Source organism: Hyperolius riggenbachi, chromosome 8 (genome assembly GCF_040937935.1).
Source record: "Hyperolius riggenbachi isolate aHypRig1 chromosome 8, aHypRig1.pri, whole genome shotgun sequence".
NCBI classification, from domain to species: domain Eukaryota; kingdom Metazoa; phylum Chordata; class Amphibia; order Anura; family Hyperoliidae; genus Hyperolius; species Hyperolius riggenbachi.
In genome coordinates this window covers 84,932,409-84,951,309 of record NC_090653.1, presented here as the reverse complement: position 1 = coordinate 84,951,309, position 18,901 = coordinate 84,932,409, and the positions used below count along the sequence as shown (strand labels likewise).

At 43.6% G+C, this 18,901-nt stretch overlaps 1 protein-coding gene across 1 annotated transcript in view; it reads left to right on the top strand.

The window, feature by feature from the left end:
- LOC137528999 (cytochrome P450 2G1-like) overlaps nucleotides 1-18,829 on the top strand; it is a 47,590-nt gene extending 28,761 nt beyond the window's left edge. The window contains exons 6-9 of the mRNA XM_068250856.1: nucleotides 1,191-1,332; nucleotides 5,407-5,594; nucleotides 13,754-13,895; nucleotides 18,573-18,829. Coding sequence (XP_068106957.1) covers nucleotides 1,191-1,332; nucleotides 5,407-5,594; nucleotides 13,754-13,895; nucleotides 18,573-18,760 — 660 coding nt within the window. The 3' untranslated portion in view covers nucleotides 18,761-18,829. The remainder of the gene's footprint in view (nucleotides 1-1,190; nucleotides 1,333-5,406; nucleotides 5,595-13,753; nucleotides 13,896-18,572) is intronic.
- The last annotated feature ends 72 nt before the right edge of the window (nucleotides 18,830-18,901 follow it).

Sequence of the window (18,901 nt, the reverse complement as noted above, 5' to 3'; positions counted from 1 at the left end):
CTGACAAAGGAATGTAAACAAAAGATAATGTTATCCACCTCTTTGGATGTGACCAGAAGCTGCCCACTGAAGCAGGAGCTTTCCTCTGAAGAACAGTGCTGTGTTTGACTGTTTGAATGCTGCTCTGCTACATTTTTTTGTGGTAGTAGATTTTATGCTGTAAATAGTCCTTTAAAGAAAAGATGAAATGCTGAGTTTCATACCACTTTAATGCGTACTAAATTATGCAGCAAAAACTGGACCTGGTCATAGTGGAGTGCAAAGGTGTAATATTGGTATGTGTTGATTGATCTGGCTATACACCTTTAGCACTCTTGTCTGTTTAAGGTCTCAGGAAGATGAGCACAGTTACGTTTCTATGGGAATATCTGTTCTTCACTTCCTTTCCTGATAGGAAGTGGCTAAATGTCTCCAAAAATTTAAGAGAAAACAAATTATATTTATTTTAATTTTGTAGTGTGGGGAGAAAATTAAAACTCTGTTCTACATTTCAAGTCATAAAAGCATGTTTATGTATTTTACACTCCCTAATTCCTAATTTAAATTAGCTACATTGGGATGCGAAAGTTTGGGCAAAGTTGTTAATCGTCATGATTTTCCTGTATAAATCGTTGGTTGTTACAATAAAAAATGTCCGTTAAATATATCATATAGGAGACATACACAGTGATATTTGAGAAGTGAAATTACGTTTATTGCATTTACAGAAAGTGCGCAATAATTGTTTAAACAAAAATTAGGCAGGTGCATAAATTTGGGCACTACAAAAAAGAAACGAAATTTAGTAGATCCTACTTTTGCATAAATTACGGCCTCTAAATGCTTCCTGTAGGTTCCAATGAGATTCTGGATTTTGGTTGAAGGTATTTTGGACCATTCCTCTTTACAAAACATCTCTAGTTCATTCAGGTTTGATGGCTTCCCAGCATGGACAGCTCTCTTTAACTCACACCACATATGCAAAAAAATAATATTTAGATAATTTCAGTGTTTAAGTAACTATAAAGTTATTGGCGAATTAATGGGAGTAACATGATGTGAAAATTGCTGTGGTTTTTAAGAGGAAATAACCTGTGGTAGGGAAGTGGTTAGATTAAAGTGTTTCTCATGTCAAACAATTAAACTTAATATTACATTGACATATTGACATTAAAAATGAATAAAAGTAACTATGTTTTATATCTTTTCAGGAAAAAGATAACCCTAATACTGAGTTTAACATGCGGAATCTCTTGGTAACAGCCCAGAACCTGTTTGTAGCCGGGATTGAGACTGTGAATACCACCCTACGGCATAGTTTTCTTATTTTATTGAAGTACCCAGAGATACAAGGTAAGTAGACACTAGTGTTGCTCGGATACCCCCAATCACGGATTTAAATACATCTGGCCACGGCAATCCCAAAATCCGGATTAGCCATAATTATGATCCGGATTTGAAACTGACTGACGAATTCAACTCAGATTTTATCCGTGATTGCCTGTAAAATCCGTGATCAAGGGTTCGTGAAGTGGATTTGACTTTAACATTAATAGCAAAACCCCCATACATGCTACAATCACCACAATTGCAAGGATTATAAGGGTAATCAGTGGCCACAATTTAAAAAAACATTTTCAAAAAGACCTTATAGTTTGAGAAAATCAAATGTAAAGTTTCCAATAAAAAAAGTATTGGTGATTAAGTACTGCCAAAACCCACCAACTTTAGAGGTTAATAGCAAAGCCCTCTTACATGCTATAAACACTAAATTTGCAGAATATGTTATAGAACAGTAGGAACAGGGGAAATTTAAAAAAAAAAAAAGACCTTATAGTTTTTGAGCTAATCGATTTTAAAGGTTCAAAGGAAATTTCAAAGGAAAAAAGTATACATGTAAATGTAGTAAATACATTAACTGTCATTTACCGCATTTAAATGTATACTGTTTTCATTTGAACCTTTAAAACCCATTATCTCAAAAACTACTGTATAAGGTCTTTTTGAAAAAAAAAATGTTCCCCTTGTTCCCACTGCTCTATCTGCAAATTTGGTATGTATAGCATGTAAGGGAGCTTTGCTATTAACCGCTTAAGTCGGCTTTTCAGCTTATAATCATTGATATTTTCTCTGTGATCACGGGCCGAATACGCAAAATAACAGCCGCATGATTGAATTCCGTCATCGATTCCTGATCACAGATTCGGATCACAATGTCGGATAGTGAAAAAATGCTTGTGAATCACGGCTATGCAGTGATCAAGGATTGTATCCGAGCAACACTAGTAGACACCATTGTAAGCCACTGATTGTGACTCCAATAAGGTGTAGCCTTATGTAACACTTCAAACATCTCTTACATTTATCTGTGTAGCTTGTCAGGCTTGTTCTGAACCTTATTGCCATATAGAAATGTATTTATATTCTTTTTTTTTAGTCTTTTGAGATGCACCATTGAAAAAGTTTGTAATTATGTATGTTTGTACCTTTTTTACACTTTCTTGTATGGGGTTAATCAATGCATATCTTTTTTCCAATATCCATTATCCATTAGATATTTACTTTCTTTGGTGGGTGGAGTCTAGCATTTATATCAGTGATAGCCTTCAGTCCACTGGTTTTTACAGGATACAGGTTTTTAAAGGTTTTTAAAACAACATTTCTAGCTCATCTAAAGCTTCTTGCAGCCCCTAGAAGTCTCTGTGTCCCTTGGCGCAGCTGCGTAGTCAGCCACTTGTCACTTGTTCCCTCTGTAATGGCTGGCGCAGCACTGCACCTGCGCACAACGCTCCAAGCCACGGAGCGCGACCCACGCATGCACAGAAGATGCAGACCCGGCCAGGTCGCTGGACATTATGGAGGAAACAGCTGATGAGTTGGTGACTGCACAGCTAAGAGACACAGAAGCCCATATGCAATTTACTTTTTCTCTTGAGTTTTCTCCTAGGATATAATTTTTTAGCTTCTATTTAGTATGCTGCAACTGAAAAAATACCAAAAAGTAGGTGAAAAAGTACTTTCATAACTTTTTTTAGTATTTTCTTGCTTGCCGATGATTTAAAGGGCATTTTATTGAGAACTTTTAAAATATCACTGAGGAGAAAACAAAAGAGGAAAAGTTAATTGCATATGGGCCAGAGACTTCTAATAGTTTAGTACAGATGGCTCAGGAGCCCTTTTCAACTTATTCCGCTGCAGGCACCCAATAATTAGCGTAATGGGGGGGGGGGGGGGAGAGGCGCAAATATTACTGGAGGGAGTTTTTAGCAACAATAGTGGCACTTATATTGCCAGAGATTGCGATGCAGGGGTAGGTTAGGGTAAGACATTAGACAGAGGCCCATATGCAATTACACTTTTCTCCTGACTTTTCTCCTAGGTGATAATTCAATATCTGTTTAAATAAGTTTCTTAACACTCTGCAATTGAAAAAGCACCAAAAACAAGGTGAAAAAAGTACTTACAAAATTATTTGGAGTATTTTCTTGCTTTCTGGTGGGTTAAAAGGCATTTAATTGACATTTAATTCAAGTGAGAATAGGGTCAAGTTAGGCAAAAATTAGAATTAGCTAGAGCCCAATAGTAGAAAATTGGTAATTTACTAATAATCTACAAGCAGCTCTCCCCCGTGCCAAAATTATCTCGAAGCCCTACTTCTATGTACACCTCCTGCATCACCAGCCCCTCTTATCCAGCTATAGGAGGTAGAAGTGGTTCACTACAATGTTCAGTCTTTTTCTTTTGTGTGATATATATAATATGCAAGTAATGTACTAGTAATGTACAAGTAATGAACAAGTTTGCACAAGTAATGGTGGTGTGGCACAACTCTTTGTATGAGTCAACTGTTGAGAAATGGTGCCAACAATTTATTAGTTGGTACGATTTAAAAGGACCCGCGCTCAAGACCTAAATTCAAAGGAGTAAAACAATACTGTAAGTGACCTGATACTGTCCAACCACAATTAATGTCCTTGTCAGCAAATCTAAGATTCACATGCAGCTCCGTAAATGCTCCTCTTGTGGCCGACCCATCATATGCAAAAAGAAAAAAACAAGAATCGCCAATAGTGTAACTCTGTTATAGCAGGCTAGCCGTCACCTTCTCCATGCATCCAGACTTATCACCATACGCAAAAGCTAGCAGACACACCCCGGGACGAACATTAGGACACTCTCCCAAAATACTAGCACTTGCCCCATTGCCCTCCTGCAATATCCAGAGGCAGGAATGACAGCTTATGGGGAATAATGATTTCCTTAATCCACTTTCCCCAGTATTGGCATCAAACACTAGCAAATAGCTGAAAAAGTCTTCATAGCGTAAAACCGTTTTTAATGTTAAAAGAATTAAAACATATTGCACTCACAAGTCCAGAGATGGTTCTAGCATATTGAATACAGCGTAGTTGAGTCCCCGGTGACTGCCTGTACTATAAGCTCCTCTAACGCTCATGTCTCTCATGTCTTCATCATGAACTCCTTTGCCGATTGTGACTGACGTCGCTCCGTCTGGGCAGAGGCCTTGCCTTCTACAAAACCCTGCCCCACCACTTAGCTCCCCCATTTAGCAAAATATAGCAGTGGAGTGTGATACAACCTTGCCGTCCTGTTTATTTGCTTACAGCATGCCGCGTGACATGTAGGAATGAGATAGTCAGTACGGTATGGCTGAAGAGAGAAGTGAGTTTGGCAGGAGATCCCCGTTTTGGCAAAGTGGCATTATTGCTGCAATACCAGTGGACCAATCTACCAGGATTTTATCTCCTCTTACTGGCCATGCTCCCCTTATTTCAGTCCAGCTGATGGGTATCATATGTCTCTTATTCCACTCCCAGTACCATTTCCCAGCATCATAGGACAGTTACACTAGTTTGATTGGCATATAATTATTACAGGTTGTTTCATTATTCACTGTTCGTGGTTATTTGCAATTTTTTCACCCCTTGTTTGTTTGCTGTTGTGTGAGTGGCTGGTTTGATGCTGACTTGTTTTGTTAGTGAATAGTTATTTCTGCATAGAGCAGGCCTGTGACTTAGAGGTGTAATGTAATAAAATAAGCCACATGGTGCTGGGCTGCAGTGAACTCTCAGCATGAGAGGGAGGGGAGGTTGGAATTAGGTTACAGGTATTCTTCATTAAGCATTGCAGGAAAGCTCTCATGTCCTGCTGCTAGAAAGTTGTCTGCAAATGTTCCTCTTTGAGAAAATTAGGCTGCTGAGAGATGGTTTGATGCCACATACTGAGGGAACATCTGGCATTTTATTTTGCAGAGATGGCTGTACTGGGAAGGGGGCTTATACGCGAGTCATTCACTTCTTCCTGGTTTCTGAGGGAAAAGTGGGTATTTCTGCTTATACGCGGGTCGGCTTATACACAAGTATATACAGTATCTCTCCAATTTCAGCTATATCACATTTATTACAGCTAAAATCCTTGAAGAGATTGATCGAGTGATTGGGCAGGAACGCATTCCCAAATTTGAAGACCGAGCTCACATGCCATTTACACAGGCTTTTATCTGTGAGGTGCAGAGGTTCTGTGATGTGGTACCCTTGAACCTGCCTCATATGGTAACCAGAGACACCCAGTTTAGAGGCTATCTGATCCCTAAGGTATGAATCCTCACTTACATTTAGGCTTCTTCTGAACAGTTTTCATTAGAGAGCCCTTGGAAAATATAGAGTAATTGTAGAAGAAACATATAGAACAAAGGGAGTGTGGCAAAATGGCTTATAGGCAGTCATTTTGTTATAACACTATACATTTTACTTCAGTGGTACTGGCAAAGGGAGGTGACAAAGGCAATAAGTGGGAAGCATGGAAATATTTAGCAAATGTTTCTTTGGCTAAACAGTTTACTATACTGTACAGTTCACTGTCCACCACAACTATATTCAGTTTTATTAAATGTAACAACAGTGTTGCACCAATTGGTCAGTAACTGCACTTGGAATGGGAGTTTCCCAAAAATCTCCCAATAGATATATAGTACAGAGAAATAAGTATCCAAACAGCGCTTATATTGAATATGCAATAGTTTATTCATAAAATCTCAATTCAATAAAATTGCAAATGCAATGCTGAACTGGCACATGATCAATAAATTACCATGCAAAAAGAATAACAAATTTGCACATAAATTAGCATGCATAATATGCAACAAATGCTAAAAAGTCACCTCACACATCCATACACTATAATACAATATACACTATAATCACTGATTGATGGAGGTAAGATCCAACTACTCCTATAATTATACCCATAATTTAGATACCCTTCAACTTCAGGGGGCCTCCTACAGTCCTTTTTAGTATTCTGAATCTAATATCTTTCAAATTCTGTTTTTTTATTGAGCCGAAAGTAACATTTTAGACAAATTATTTCATTTCCATTGCATTAACTCCTGATTGAATTAACTTATCAGCCGCTGGTTAGTTGCTGTGTAGAATTCTGATTGGAATTGTACATAGGACTCTTACATTAGAATGCAAATACAGATAATGCAATGCAAATAAGTTCGAGTTGATGCAAATGTATGCACATTTTTATGCACATTTATGCAGCATGAAAATGAACCAATCGAATTTTGTCTCAGCAGGATTTGAATGGTTTATTTTTAAACTGCATACATTTGCACAAACTTGCATCAACTTGAAATGATTTGTATCTCATTGACCGTCACTAATTGGAAACCTATGTAGAAGGAAGGCAAATGCTTCACTTATTTGTTGCAGGCAACTGAGTGGATGGCACGGCTTAGGACACTGTATCTTTACAGCATACAAATTTTGATTTTTTTTTTAGTTGATGAAGATGAACTCCATGGGTTTCCTTAGCTTGGACCAAATGGAGTTCTAAAAAGAATAACTCCACTACTGCAATAATCACAAAGACGATGTAATTAAATTTATTTTTTACCTGGAGCTCCCCCACTCCCAAAAAAAAATAATCAAAACATGAATGTACAGTGTTTTGGTGAGATAGGAAAACATTGGTTGTATATTGCTCACAATAGTATAATCCAGACCTGATGCTGTCCCCATTAGCCTTGCTCTGCAGAGCTTCAAACTCATGCTACGTTTTTGTCACCAGAAATAATTACTCAGGGCTGGAACCCACTAGGGTGTTTTGGTAGCGTTTCGGGATCGCCGACAATCGCTGGCAATTCTCAAAAAGCTTTGCCAATGAAAGTGAGTGGTGGGGAACCCACTACTGCAATTGTGATGAGGGGACATGCAGCATTTTGAGCACATCTGTACTATATGCTGTGTACAGCAGGGCTGTAAAATCACTTTGAAAAGCGGTTTTGCAGCTATTTGATGGGCGACATTAAACCATACAGGGACTATTTCTGGCCACAAAAGTGATGGAAACGTTGTTTCAAGGGGTCTAACACCTGGAGGGGGCATGGTGGAGTGGTATAGATGCCAAAAGTCACTCGTAAAATTATGTATTTGATGCAGAGTACATTTACAATCCCTAAAGGGGAGAAATCACATTGCATTGCTAAATTGGAGGTCTAAAGTGCTTGAAAACATCTTGCGTGTGTATACATCGATCAGGTAGTGTAAGCAGCGTACTGCTTCACACTGACAGACCAAACTCACTGTTTAACACACTGCAAACAGCTGTTTGTCTGGTGATGGCCATGTTGTGTGCACGTTGGCGAGAGTGCAGGCGATGGCGGTTTTCCAGCCCATATGGTCGGGCTGCGGTAGCTCAATGACAGGACAACAGTGACTATCCAGCTGATGGACTGTATGCAGTGTGTGTAACCCACACAAACAGATATCAAACAGATACAGTAGCAAGCTAAGCACAGCTTATGATAGACAGTGTGCTGGCTTGTTTGCAATAGTTAGAAGAGCATAGTAGAACTACAAAGCCCAGCAACTGACTGTGGACTGTATGCAGTGTAAGTGTAACCCACACAAACCGATATCAATAACAGATACAGTAGCAAGCTAAGCACAGCTTATGATAGACAGTGTGCTGGCTTGCTTGCAATATAGATAGAAGAGTATAGTAGAACTACAAAGCCCAACAACTGACTGTGGCCTGTATGCAGTGTAAGTGTAACCCACGCAAACAGATATCAATAACAGATGCATTTGGAAGCTAAGCACAGCCTATGATAGACAGTGTGCTGGCTTGCTTGCAATAGTTAGAAGACTATAGTAGAACTACAAAAGCCCAGCAACTGACTGTGGGCTGTATGCAGTGTGTGTAACCCACACAAACAGATATCAATAAGAGATACAGTAGCAAGCTAAGCACAGCTTATGATAGTGTGCTGGCTTGCTTGCAATATAGATAGAAGCATATAGAAGAAATACATAGCCCAGAAATGACTGTGGCCAGTCTGTATGCAGTGTGACCAGTGTCTCATAGAGATGGCTCGAACCTCCAATTTTGGGTTTGCGAACCTCGAATGCGAAAAAGTTTGCAAACCATGCAAACCGCAATAGACTTCAATGAGCAGGCGAACTTAAAATGCTACAAACACTGTTTCTGGCCACAAAAGTGATGTAAAAGATGTTTCAAGGGGTCTAACACCTGGAGGAGGGTATGGCGGAGTGGGATACATGGCAAAGTCCCGGGGAAAATTAGAGATATGACGCACAGCAGGGTTATAATCCCTAAAGGGAAGAAATCACATTGCATTCCTAAATTGGATTCATAAAATGCTTGAAAACATCTTGCGTGTGTAGACATGGATAAGCTGGTAGTGTAATGAGTGTACTGCTTCACACTGACAGACCAAACTCACTGTATAACGCACCGCAAACAGCTGTTTGTGTAGTGATGGCCGTGCTGGACTGGTGCGCACAATGGCGGTTTTCAAGCCCATATGGTCGGGCTGAGGTAGCTCAATGACAGAACAACAGTGACTGTCCAGCTAATCGAATTTGGTCTGTCCACAATGAAGCAACAACCTTATTATGTTGGGTGTGCCCCCCGAGACACTCATATAGGTCATTGCTTCATTGTGATACGCAAGCCCCTTCACCGCGGCAAGTTAACGATCACAAATGGGAATTGACACACGTACATGCCTTTTGTTTTGTTGTTGCAGCCGCAGTGCAGCCAGAAAAATTAGGAATGTACACCCACCAGAAAAATTATTCTTTTTGTTAGCGCTTAAAAATTCAGAATCCACCTGGCGTCCTGGACCCTGTTGGTGGTGGGGGAGAAGGCAGTCAAGCGGCCTGCAGGCAGAGAAGCTGTGTGGGGACCGACTTAGTTTTGGGGCAGGCAGTCACATGGCCTGCAGGCAAAGATGCTGTGTTTGGGGACTGACTTAGTCTTCGGGCAGGCAGTAGCCCTCCGGGATCCATGCCTCATTAATTTTGATAAAGGTGAGGTACTAAACACTTTTTTGACCTAGGCGACTTCTCTTCTCACTGACAATGTCTCCAGCAGTGCTGAAGGTCCTTTCTGACAGGACGCTTGAGGCAGGGCAAGCCAGAAGTTGGATGGCAAATTGTAACCGCTCTGGCCACAGGTCAAGCCTGCGCACCCAGTAGTCCAGGGGTTCATCACTGCTCAGAGTGTCTATATCCGCACTTAAGGCCAGGTAGTCAGCCACCTGCCGGTCAAGGCATTGGTGGAGGGTGGATCCAGAAGGGCTAAGGCAAGGCGTTGGACTAAAGAATGTCTGCATGTCCGACATCGCTAGAGCGTCTAGTCCTTGCCTGCGTGGACATGGGAGGAGGATGAAGATTACTGGCAGTGGCACCGTTATTCCGTTCTGCTGTGACATCACCCTTAAATGCACAGTAAAGCATAGCTGCCAGCTTGTTGTGCAAGTGCTTCATCCTTTCTGCCTTCTGTATATTTGGTAACATCTCCGCCACTTTGCGCTTATACCGAGGGTCTAGTAGCGTTGCCACCCAGTACAGGTCATTCCCTTTGAGTTTTTTTATACGGGGGTCCCTCAACAGGCTGGACAGCATGAAAGACCCCCATCTGCACAAAGTCGGCTGCTGACCTACTAGCCATCTCCTCTTGCTCTTCCTCAGTGATGTCAGGTAAGTTCTCCTCCTCCCCCAGCAACGGACAATACCACGTGAAAGGTGAGCAGCACAAGGCACCTGCGATGCCTGCTGCGGTTGTTCTTCTGCCTCCTCCTCAAAAAAAACACCTTCCTCATCTGACTCCTCTTCTCCAGACGACTCCTCCTCCTACTCCCCCCTCTGTGCTGCCGCAGGTGTTGATGACAAATCTGGTTCTGGTCGTGATGTTTCCAACAACTCTTCCTCCTCTTGCTGTTCCCGCTCCTCTACAGCTTGATCCACCACTCTAGGCACGGCACCCTCCAGGAAGAAAGCAAATGGGATCAAGTCACTGATGGTGCCTTCACTGCGACTCACCAGGTTTGTCACCTCCTCAAACGGATGCATGAGCCTGCAGGCATTATGCATGAGTGTCCAGTACTTCGGCCAGAAAATGCCCAGCTCCCCAGAGCATGACCTTTGAGCATAGCTGTACAGATAGTCGTTGACGGCTTTCTCCTCTTGTAGCAGGTGATCTCTCACTACAGGCAGCAGACAGAGTGAGAACATAGCCGATGCTGCTGCCTTTTATAAGGAGGGGTGGGGCTCCAGGAGGGAGTGTAGCCTGATTGGCTGCCATGTGTCTGCTGACTGTGATGTAGAGGGTCAAAGTTTAGCTCAATGATGTAGTATAGGGGGAGGGCCGAACACCCTAAGTGGTCGCGGTTCGACGCGAACGCGAATCCGCGTTGTTCGCGTGAATAAGTTCGCAGGCAAACCGTTCGGGCCATCTTTAGTGTCTCACACACACAGAGAAAAAAAATAGAACAATATGAGCCCTCAAAAGGGCTTTTGATTTGGGGTGCTTTCAGCAATTAGCAATAAACAGAAGCGCCTAGCTAACTGTCCCTGTCTTTGCAGCAATGTCTCACTAACTACAGCAGCAGCACCAGACTGAGATCATGGCCGGCCACGCTGCATTTTTATGGGGGGGGTGGGGGTTCGTGGGTGAGTGCAGCCTGATTGGCTGCCATGTGCCTGCTGACTGTGATGTAGGGGGGTCAAAGTTTAGCCCAATGACGAGGTATAGGGGGCAGATCGAACTGCCCTATCTGTTCACTAGAGATGGTCCGAACCTCCGATTTGTGGTATGCAAACGCGAACTTCCGCAAAAGTTCAGTTCGCACGAACTTTCGCAAACCGCAATAGACTTCAATGGGGAGGCGAACTTTGAAAACTAGAAATACTTATGCTGGCCACAAAAGTGATGGAAAAGATGTTTCAAGGGGTCTAACATCTGAGTTTTTGCATGGATGAGTGGGCTAGACACCAAAAGTCCCGGGGAAAAATCTATATTTGACGCAAAGCAGCGTTTTAAAGGCAGAAATCACATTGAATGCTAAATTGCAGGCCTAAAGTGCTTTAAAACATAAAATCAGTCAGGGAGTGTAATTAGAGTACTGCTTTACACTGACACACCAAACTCACTGTGTAACGCACCGCAAACAGCTGTTTGTGTTGTGACGGTCGTGCTGGACTGGTGCGGCGATATCGGTTTTCAAGCCCATATGGTCGCCAGGCTGAGGTAGCTCAATGACAGAACAACAATGATTGTCCAGCTGATCGAATTTGGTCTGTCCACAATGAAGCAACAACCTTATCGTGGGTGTGTCCCCCCCCCCCCCCGACACACTCATATAGCCATCGGTCATTGCTTCATTGTGATACGCAAGCCCCTTCACCGTGGCAAGGTAATGATCACGACGTGCAGGCAGAGATACTGTGTGTGGGGACTGACTTAGTCTTCGGGCAGGCCTGAGCGTTCTTTGAAGACCAGGCATCCGTGGTCAGATGGACCCTTGACCCAATGCTGGGTGCCAGAGATGTCACCACTTGCCTTTCAACATCACGGTACAGTTTAGGTATCGCCTTTTTTGAGAAATAATTGCGGCCTGGTATCTTCCACTGCGGTGTGTGGCTTTGCTTTTGTGTGCTGCTTTTCCTCAGGTGGTCATCCCATTGCAGTCTGTGCTTTGTAATCATGTGCCTTCGTAAGGTAGTTGTTCCTACGCGGGTCTTGGTCTTTCCACGGCTCAATTTTCGGTGGCAGAGAGTACAAATGGCATTGCTCTCATCTGAGGCAGACACACAAAAAATGTCCACACCGCTGAGCCCTGCACTTTCATAGTGGCGGCCGACTGGGGTGCCAGAATCAGAGCAGGAGGAGGAAGATATGTCATGCTTCTGTGCGGAAGCTGAGAAAGATGAGGTGTTCTGTGTTAAATAGTCAACCACGTCCTGACAATATTGGGGGTTGTTGGCACGTGCCTTCTTCTGAATACTGTACTTTGGTCGAGGGCCGCACGAAATCACGACAGTGCAACCTCAAACAGACCTGCCAGGTGGCCTGCCTCTGCCTTTTGTTTTGTCCATATTGGGGGGGATGAAGTGAAAGGTATGTACTGACTTGACTAATACAATGTGCAGTCACACATGTGCAGTTAACAGATATGCACGGAGTGGTATATTACACTGCGTGCACTCACGTAGGTAGGTGGGTGCACTGAACACAACAGGTAGGTATACGCAGTGATGGGTATTACAAATGTGCACCTGTCACACACATGTACCGTGAACAGGTACAGTGACTGGTGGTATTGAATATCACACTGCGTGCGCTCACATAGGTAGGTGGGTGCACTGAAGTGAACAACAGGTAGGTATATGCAGTGATGGGTATTACAATGTGCACCTGGCACAGTAGTAATTATACCACCAAGGGGCCAAAGGCCAGCTGCGACTGACTGACAGGGCTGTATATAATGCAAGTGGGCCACACAAAAAAAAAAATAGATCACAAGAACAAGATTAGCTCTCAAAAGAGCTGTTGAGGGCTGCTTTTTTAGCAATAAGAATCAGCAAGGAGCAAGCTAAGAAGCCTACAAGAGCCTAACCAAGCTTTCCCTATAGGTGTCTGCACAGCAGCTCTCCCTTCTCTAATTACTGCAGGTACATGAATGAGTCCAATGCCTGATGCTGCCTGCATTTTATAAGGGGGGGGGGGGGCTCCAGGAGGGAGTGTAGCCAAATTGGCTACAATATGCCTGCTGGCTGTGATGTAGAGGGTCAAAGTTGACCCTAATGATGCACTATGGGGGCGATTCAAACTTCCGGAAAAGTTTGCGGTTCTCCGCGAATGCGAATCACCTAAGTTTGCCGGGAACCGTTCGGGCCATCTATACTGTTCACTACGTACCCGCCACGAACGTGAACAGCTGATGTTCGCTGGGAACTGTTCGCCGGCGAACCGTTCGGGCCATCTCTAGTGAGTTCATATCTCCGAGCAGCTTGTACCTAATGAATTTTAGGCACTTCTTTTGCCCTGAGGAAGTGGGCATAAACCCATGAAATGCATTGCCAGTGAAAAATAAACTATCTTTGTTATATCAAATTAGTGTTATCACAGAGGTAAACACTTTTATTTTAATTTAAGTTTTTTTTAACCTAGTTTTATATTCATCTGTGTACCTCTTAACCCTTTGTTTTCCATAGAATAGTTGTGGACACATTTGGAATATATCTGAAGAGCATGTTTGTCTGGGAAACTGTCACCCACAAAGGCGAGGAATTATTAATTTAGGGACAATATTCCAAAATGTATCTACAGTCTAAATAACTACCTAAAATTACATAGAACAGAATTTATTTTTAAAATACACAAGGCACATTAAAATGTATTCTTTTTTCTGATTGTCATTCATTGTGTTTTTCAGGGTACAGTTATCTATCCACTCCTTTGCACTGTTCATCGTGACCCAGAGCAATTCTCCACTCCGTATAAATTTAATCCCAACCACTTCTTGGATGAGAATGGCCAGTTCAAGAAGAATGATGCATTGATGCCTTTCTCTGCAGGTAAACCCCTTTAAGTCTGTTAGATTTACTGATTACTGATGGAGAATGGTATGAAAGATGACTGCGCAAGGCTTTCTGGCTACCTACCTAACTTCCTGTTCTTAGAAAATCATACTTGCCTGGGTGAAAGGAAGCTTGTCCAGCTGGATTATGTAGTTGTAACTCTGTTGCCTTTGATGTGGGATTTAAAGAGAAACCGTAACCGAGATTTGTACTTTATCCCAATCAGTAGCTAATACCCCCTTTCCCATGAGAAATATATTCCTTTATCGGGGGCTCTGCATGGCTTATTTTGTAGTAAATCTTCTCCCACAGTGTCATGTCAGAGCCTCACAGCTCTGAGGTCCTGACATCACACTGTGGGAGCCTTGTTGCATTGTGGGAAATAACAGCTGTTTGCAACTGCCAAAAAGCAAGCAGAATCTCCTTCCAGTGACATCGCCTGCCAGCAGTAAAAATGTCACAATGTAATAAATGTCTGCATGTAAATCAGGGAGAGGAAAGATTTTACAATAAGCAAACACTGACTAAATTCATCTTACCTAATAAAACCCCACTGTCCCTGTGTCCCCTGTCCCTGTGTCCCCTGTCCCTGTGTCCGTGCTTTTTGCCGACGCGCATGTGTGGCACACGGACGTTATAAATAAGAGGACGAGGGCAGGGGGCGGGGCGGGGAGCGAGGCCGTGTGTGCGCGCGATGGGGAGTGTGGCTGTGCGCGCGGCGGGGAGTGTGGGCCGGTGCCCTTTGGAAGGGGGTCGCATCCCAGCCCTAGCTATTTTTTTAATGGTCGGGCTAATTTGCTAGTTTATACATAATTATTGTAAAAATTAAGCACTTTTTATGACCTTATTTTCACTGGAGTTCCTCTTTAAACCTTTGACCAGGTTTTGAGTCCCAGCTCAAGATCTCTTAATGATCCTGGTTACCGTAGAGCACTCTCTAAGTGGCTGCAGCCTTGAAGTGCTTTACGTCTGCCAGGAGAAAAGCGCAATATAAATGTTCTGTGTCTTGTCTAAGGGCCCTTTTCTTCTAGCTGCGATTGCGATGCTGAATCACAAAACACTAGGCATGGTCGGAAAATTCCACGGAATTATTAATTCCGTGATTCCGGCCGGAATTAGCTAATTCCGATTCCGGTGGTCGGAACGGAATTCCTATACCTTTTAAACGGAATTCCGCGGAAATTTTATAATTCCGACGGAATTTTCCGAACTAACACCCAAAAAATCTCCTCCTCCTCCTCCTCCATCCTCTTATATCATCAAGTAGGGAATTGCAGATTTTCAAAACATCTTATATACCATAGCTGGGATTTGAACCCAGGACACAGTGTGTAGTAGGTATCTGTCTTACCTTCTAGACCATGAACCACACTACATGCTAGAGGTGGCCTAGCATAAACCATACTACCATTATGATCAATTCAATAGAAAAAGTAGCATGATTAAGGATTTGTACTTTTTGAAAAGCATGCTTATATACCATAGCTGGGATTTGAACCCAGGACACAGTGTGTAGTAGGTATCTGTCTTACCCTCTAGACCATGAACCACACTACATGCTAAAGGTGGCCTAGCATAAACCATACTACCATTATGATCAATTCAATAGAAAAAGTAGCATGATTAAGGATTTGTACTTTTTGAATTGATCATAATGATAGTATGGTACATGCTAGGCCAGCTTTAGCATGTAGAGTAGAGGTGGGACAAGGTCCTTTAGCACCCAAGGCTGAGACAGCAAAGTGCTGTGGATGGATGGAAAGGAGGAGGAGGAGGAGGAGGAGGAGGAGGAGGAGAGAGAGAGAGAGAGAGAGAGAGAGAGAGAGAGAGAGAGAGAGAGAGAGAGAGAGAGAGAGAGAGAGAGAGATTAAATTTTTTCCGACGGAATTCCGTATACATCGGAATTCCGCGGAATAGCACCGGTATACCGTCGGAATGAAACGGTAGCGGAATTTCAGTATGACGGAATGCGGAATTGTCCCGGAAACGGAAATGGGCTCTTCCAACCATGCCTACAAAACACTAGCGATTTTGAATCGCTATAGTTGCCTCTATTACATTGCGGTAGGTATCTTTCACTACCGCAATTCGATTTTTCCAAAAGCGCAATCGTGTTCGGGAATGATTTTTACCGCAATTTTGCAATGCAAGTGCATCGCGTATGCAAATCGCCATTGCGTGTGCTGACACAGCTGAGAGACCAAATTACACTTGTGCACTGTGCAAGAGTTCAGGTCCACTAAAAAAGGAACCTGAAGGAAAAAAGGTGCCGTAAATAGATGTGTACCTCAGTAGAGGCAAGCCTCTGGATAAGCCTTCCCCCATCCCATCCCCTCACCTCTGCTGATCCAGCTCTGGGACCCTCTGAACCTCTTTAATGAGGTAGAGCAGAAAGAGGCGCCTAGGAGTAATAAAATACTTCAAAAACAAATAAAATGAAAAAAATGTGAGGTGGCTTACCTCAAGAAAGAAAAAAATCACTTAATAGAAGGGTTTCTGTTGCACTGGCAACGCACCTCGTGGGTACCTGCCCACCTCCCCAGGCCAAATAGCAATGCCAAGTAGCTGCAGATAAGGCGCACTCCTTTAGGAGGGGAAACTTCCCTCTTGGACCATTTACAGGTCACTTGAGGTTGTTGTTGTTTTGTGCGGGTTAAGAGTGCGACCACCACCAGCTCTGCCTGGTACCCGAGTGGAGTCGGATTTGTACATCTCCACCTGCCGAGAGTGGTTGGTTGCCCTTCTGCAACCCACCTTTGTGAGTATAATCTACCTTCACTCTTACAATATTTTCCCACTACTGTGACATACTGCACCATTCGGGCCCCTGTTGTCTCTGTGTTTTTTCCTGCTGTCGGGTGCAATTTTTAGCACCCCCAATTTTTTTCCTCTTCAATGAGTGCTTATTGAAGACTATGCGCAGCCGCACTCAGGCTGTGAAAAAAACGTGACTGCACTACACAGGATGCCTCACACCTGCACAGTGGCACACGGAGCTGTTTGGGCCCGGTGAAAAAAACAAGCCCAAGAAGCTCTGTGCCACTGCACAGGCATGAGGCATCCTGCGCCTGCACAGTGCGCCTGCATCATTCACAGATGGGAGTGCAGCCACAAAATTCAAGAGGGTCCCAGCGTCCAGTGGTGGTGTTGAGGAGGATGTGGTAAACTATGGTTGTTCAGAAGTCTATGGCTAAAAGTAGAAGAGGCAGTGCATAAGCAGGGCAGCCAGGTCATTTGCATAGTATAAAAGAAAATAAATACTGTATGTCAAGCAGCTTCCATATGCCTCTCACTTCAGGTTTCCTTTAACCTCCCTGGCGGTATGATATGTGCGGCTGCGCGGCCGCGGGAGGGTTTTTTCCAACTTTTTTTTTGTAGCATGTAGCTAGCCTAGCGCTAGCCACATGCTTCCCCCCTCCTTGCGGCATCCCTCCGTACTCACGGATCGCCGCCGGCGCCGCTTGCCCATAAGGAAATCCCGTTCTGAACGGGATTTCCTTGAGGGCTTCCCCCATCGCCATGGCGACGAACAGAGTGATGTCGCCGATGTTGTGACGTCACAGGGAATCCCGATCCACCCCATAGCGCAGCCTGGCGGCAATTGGCCAGGCTGCGCAAGGGGTATGCGGGGGGGGGGGAGGCGATCAGACCAAACATGCAGCTAGCAAAGTGCTAGCTGCATGTTTGAAAAAAAATTATGTAAATCGGCCCAGCAGGGCCTGAGCGGCACCCTCTAGCGGCTTACCCCGTGTCACACACGGGGTTACCGCCAAGGAGGTTAAAGGAGTGCTGTAGGTGGCCCATAGGGAAAAAAGAGTTGGACTTACCTGGGGCTTCTAATGGTCCCCCACAGACATCCTGTGCGGCCTTCTCCTTGCTCCCGCTGACGTCAGGGGAGCGTACTGCGCAGGCAAAGTATGACTTGAGCCTGCACATTACTCTCAGCAGGAGTGAAGAGAAGGCCATGCAGGCGCAGTAAGGTGCAGTGATTTGTGACTTTAAAGACGCAAATTCTGGAAGTAACCAGCGGCAGGGCCCGGAGCATCGGCGAGTAGCTGCGCGGGCACAGGACGTCTGCGGGGGACCATTAGAAGCTCCATGTATGTTCAACTCTTTTTCCCTAAGGGCCCCCTACAGTACTCCTTTAAAGTGAACCTCCAGCAGCACTGAAAAGGCTTGGTGTTTCTTTAACAGTTTCACAGCATCAGAACTTTGTTTTTCTTACCCAAGCCTCATTTTTAGCTGCACAGAAGAAAACTGTCTGGGCATTTTTCCCCTGATGCTGTGCAAAGCATGAAGGGATTTCTGATGTTGTTCTCCTTCTGGTGTTTTGGCGCAATTTTTTTTTATTTTTTATTTGAGATTTGAAGTCTAGCGCGCGCATCTGGGTGGGGTGATCAGGACACAGGATACAGGATAGTTGGAACTGTGTCTCATGCTGCCTGTCACCTCTTTTCAACCAAATAGATGGCTGCCCCATGAAATCACAAACGTTTGCCTGTTCAGTGTGGGTAAGATATTATATTACCTATCTATTTTAATTAACATAACTACTGTAAGTTAATGACAGTATGTTTGTTTAGGCTGAAGTTCGCCTTTAAGTTCGCCAATGATTATTAGTCCAGAAGGACTTTAGTTCTGTTTTAAATCTTGTAAACTGTTTTTTTTCCCCAGGAAAACGTATCTGCCCTGGGGAGAGCTTAGCCCGCATGGAACTGTTTATCTTCCTTACAACAATCCTGCAAAAGTTCACTCTGACCTCAAAAACTGAATTCACAGAATCTGATATTGCTCCAAAAATGGCCGGCTTCTTGAATGCTGCTATAGACTTTGACATGTCCTTTAGTTCACGCGAGCACTAATCACATGTTCAGTTTGTTCACATCTGCCTTGGTTCCAGTGTTTGTTATATAAAACTGGTTTATAATCTAGATTTTGTAAACATCTTACTATTTTATTTCATAATCATAGCAAAAAACACTATACAACTTTATCTAAAAATG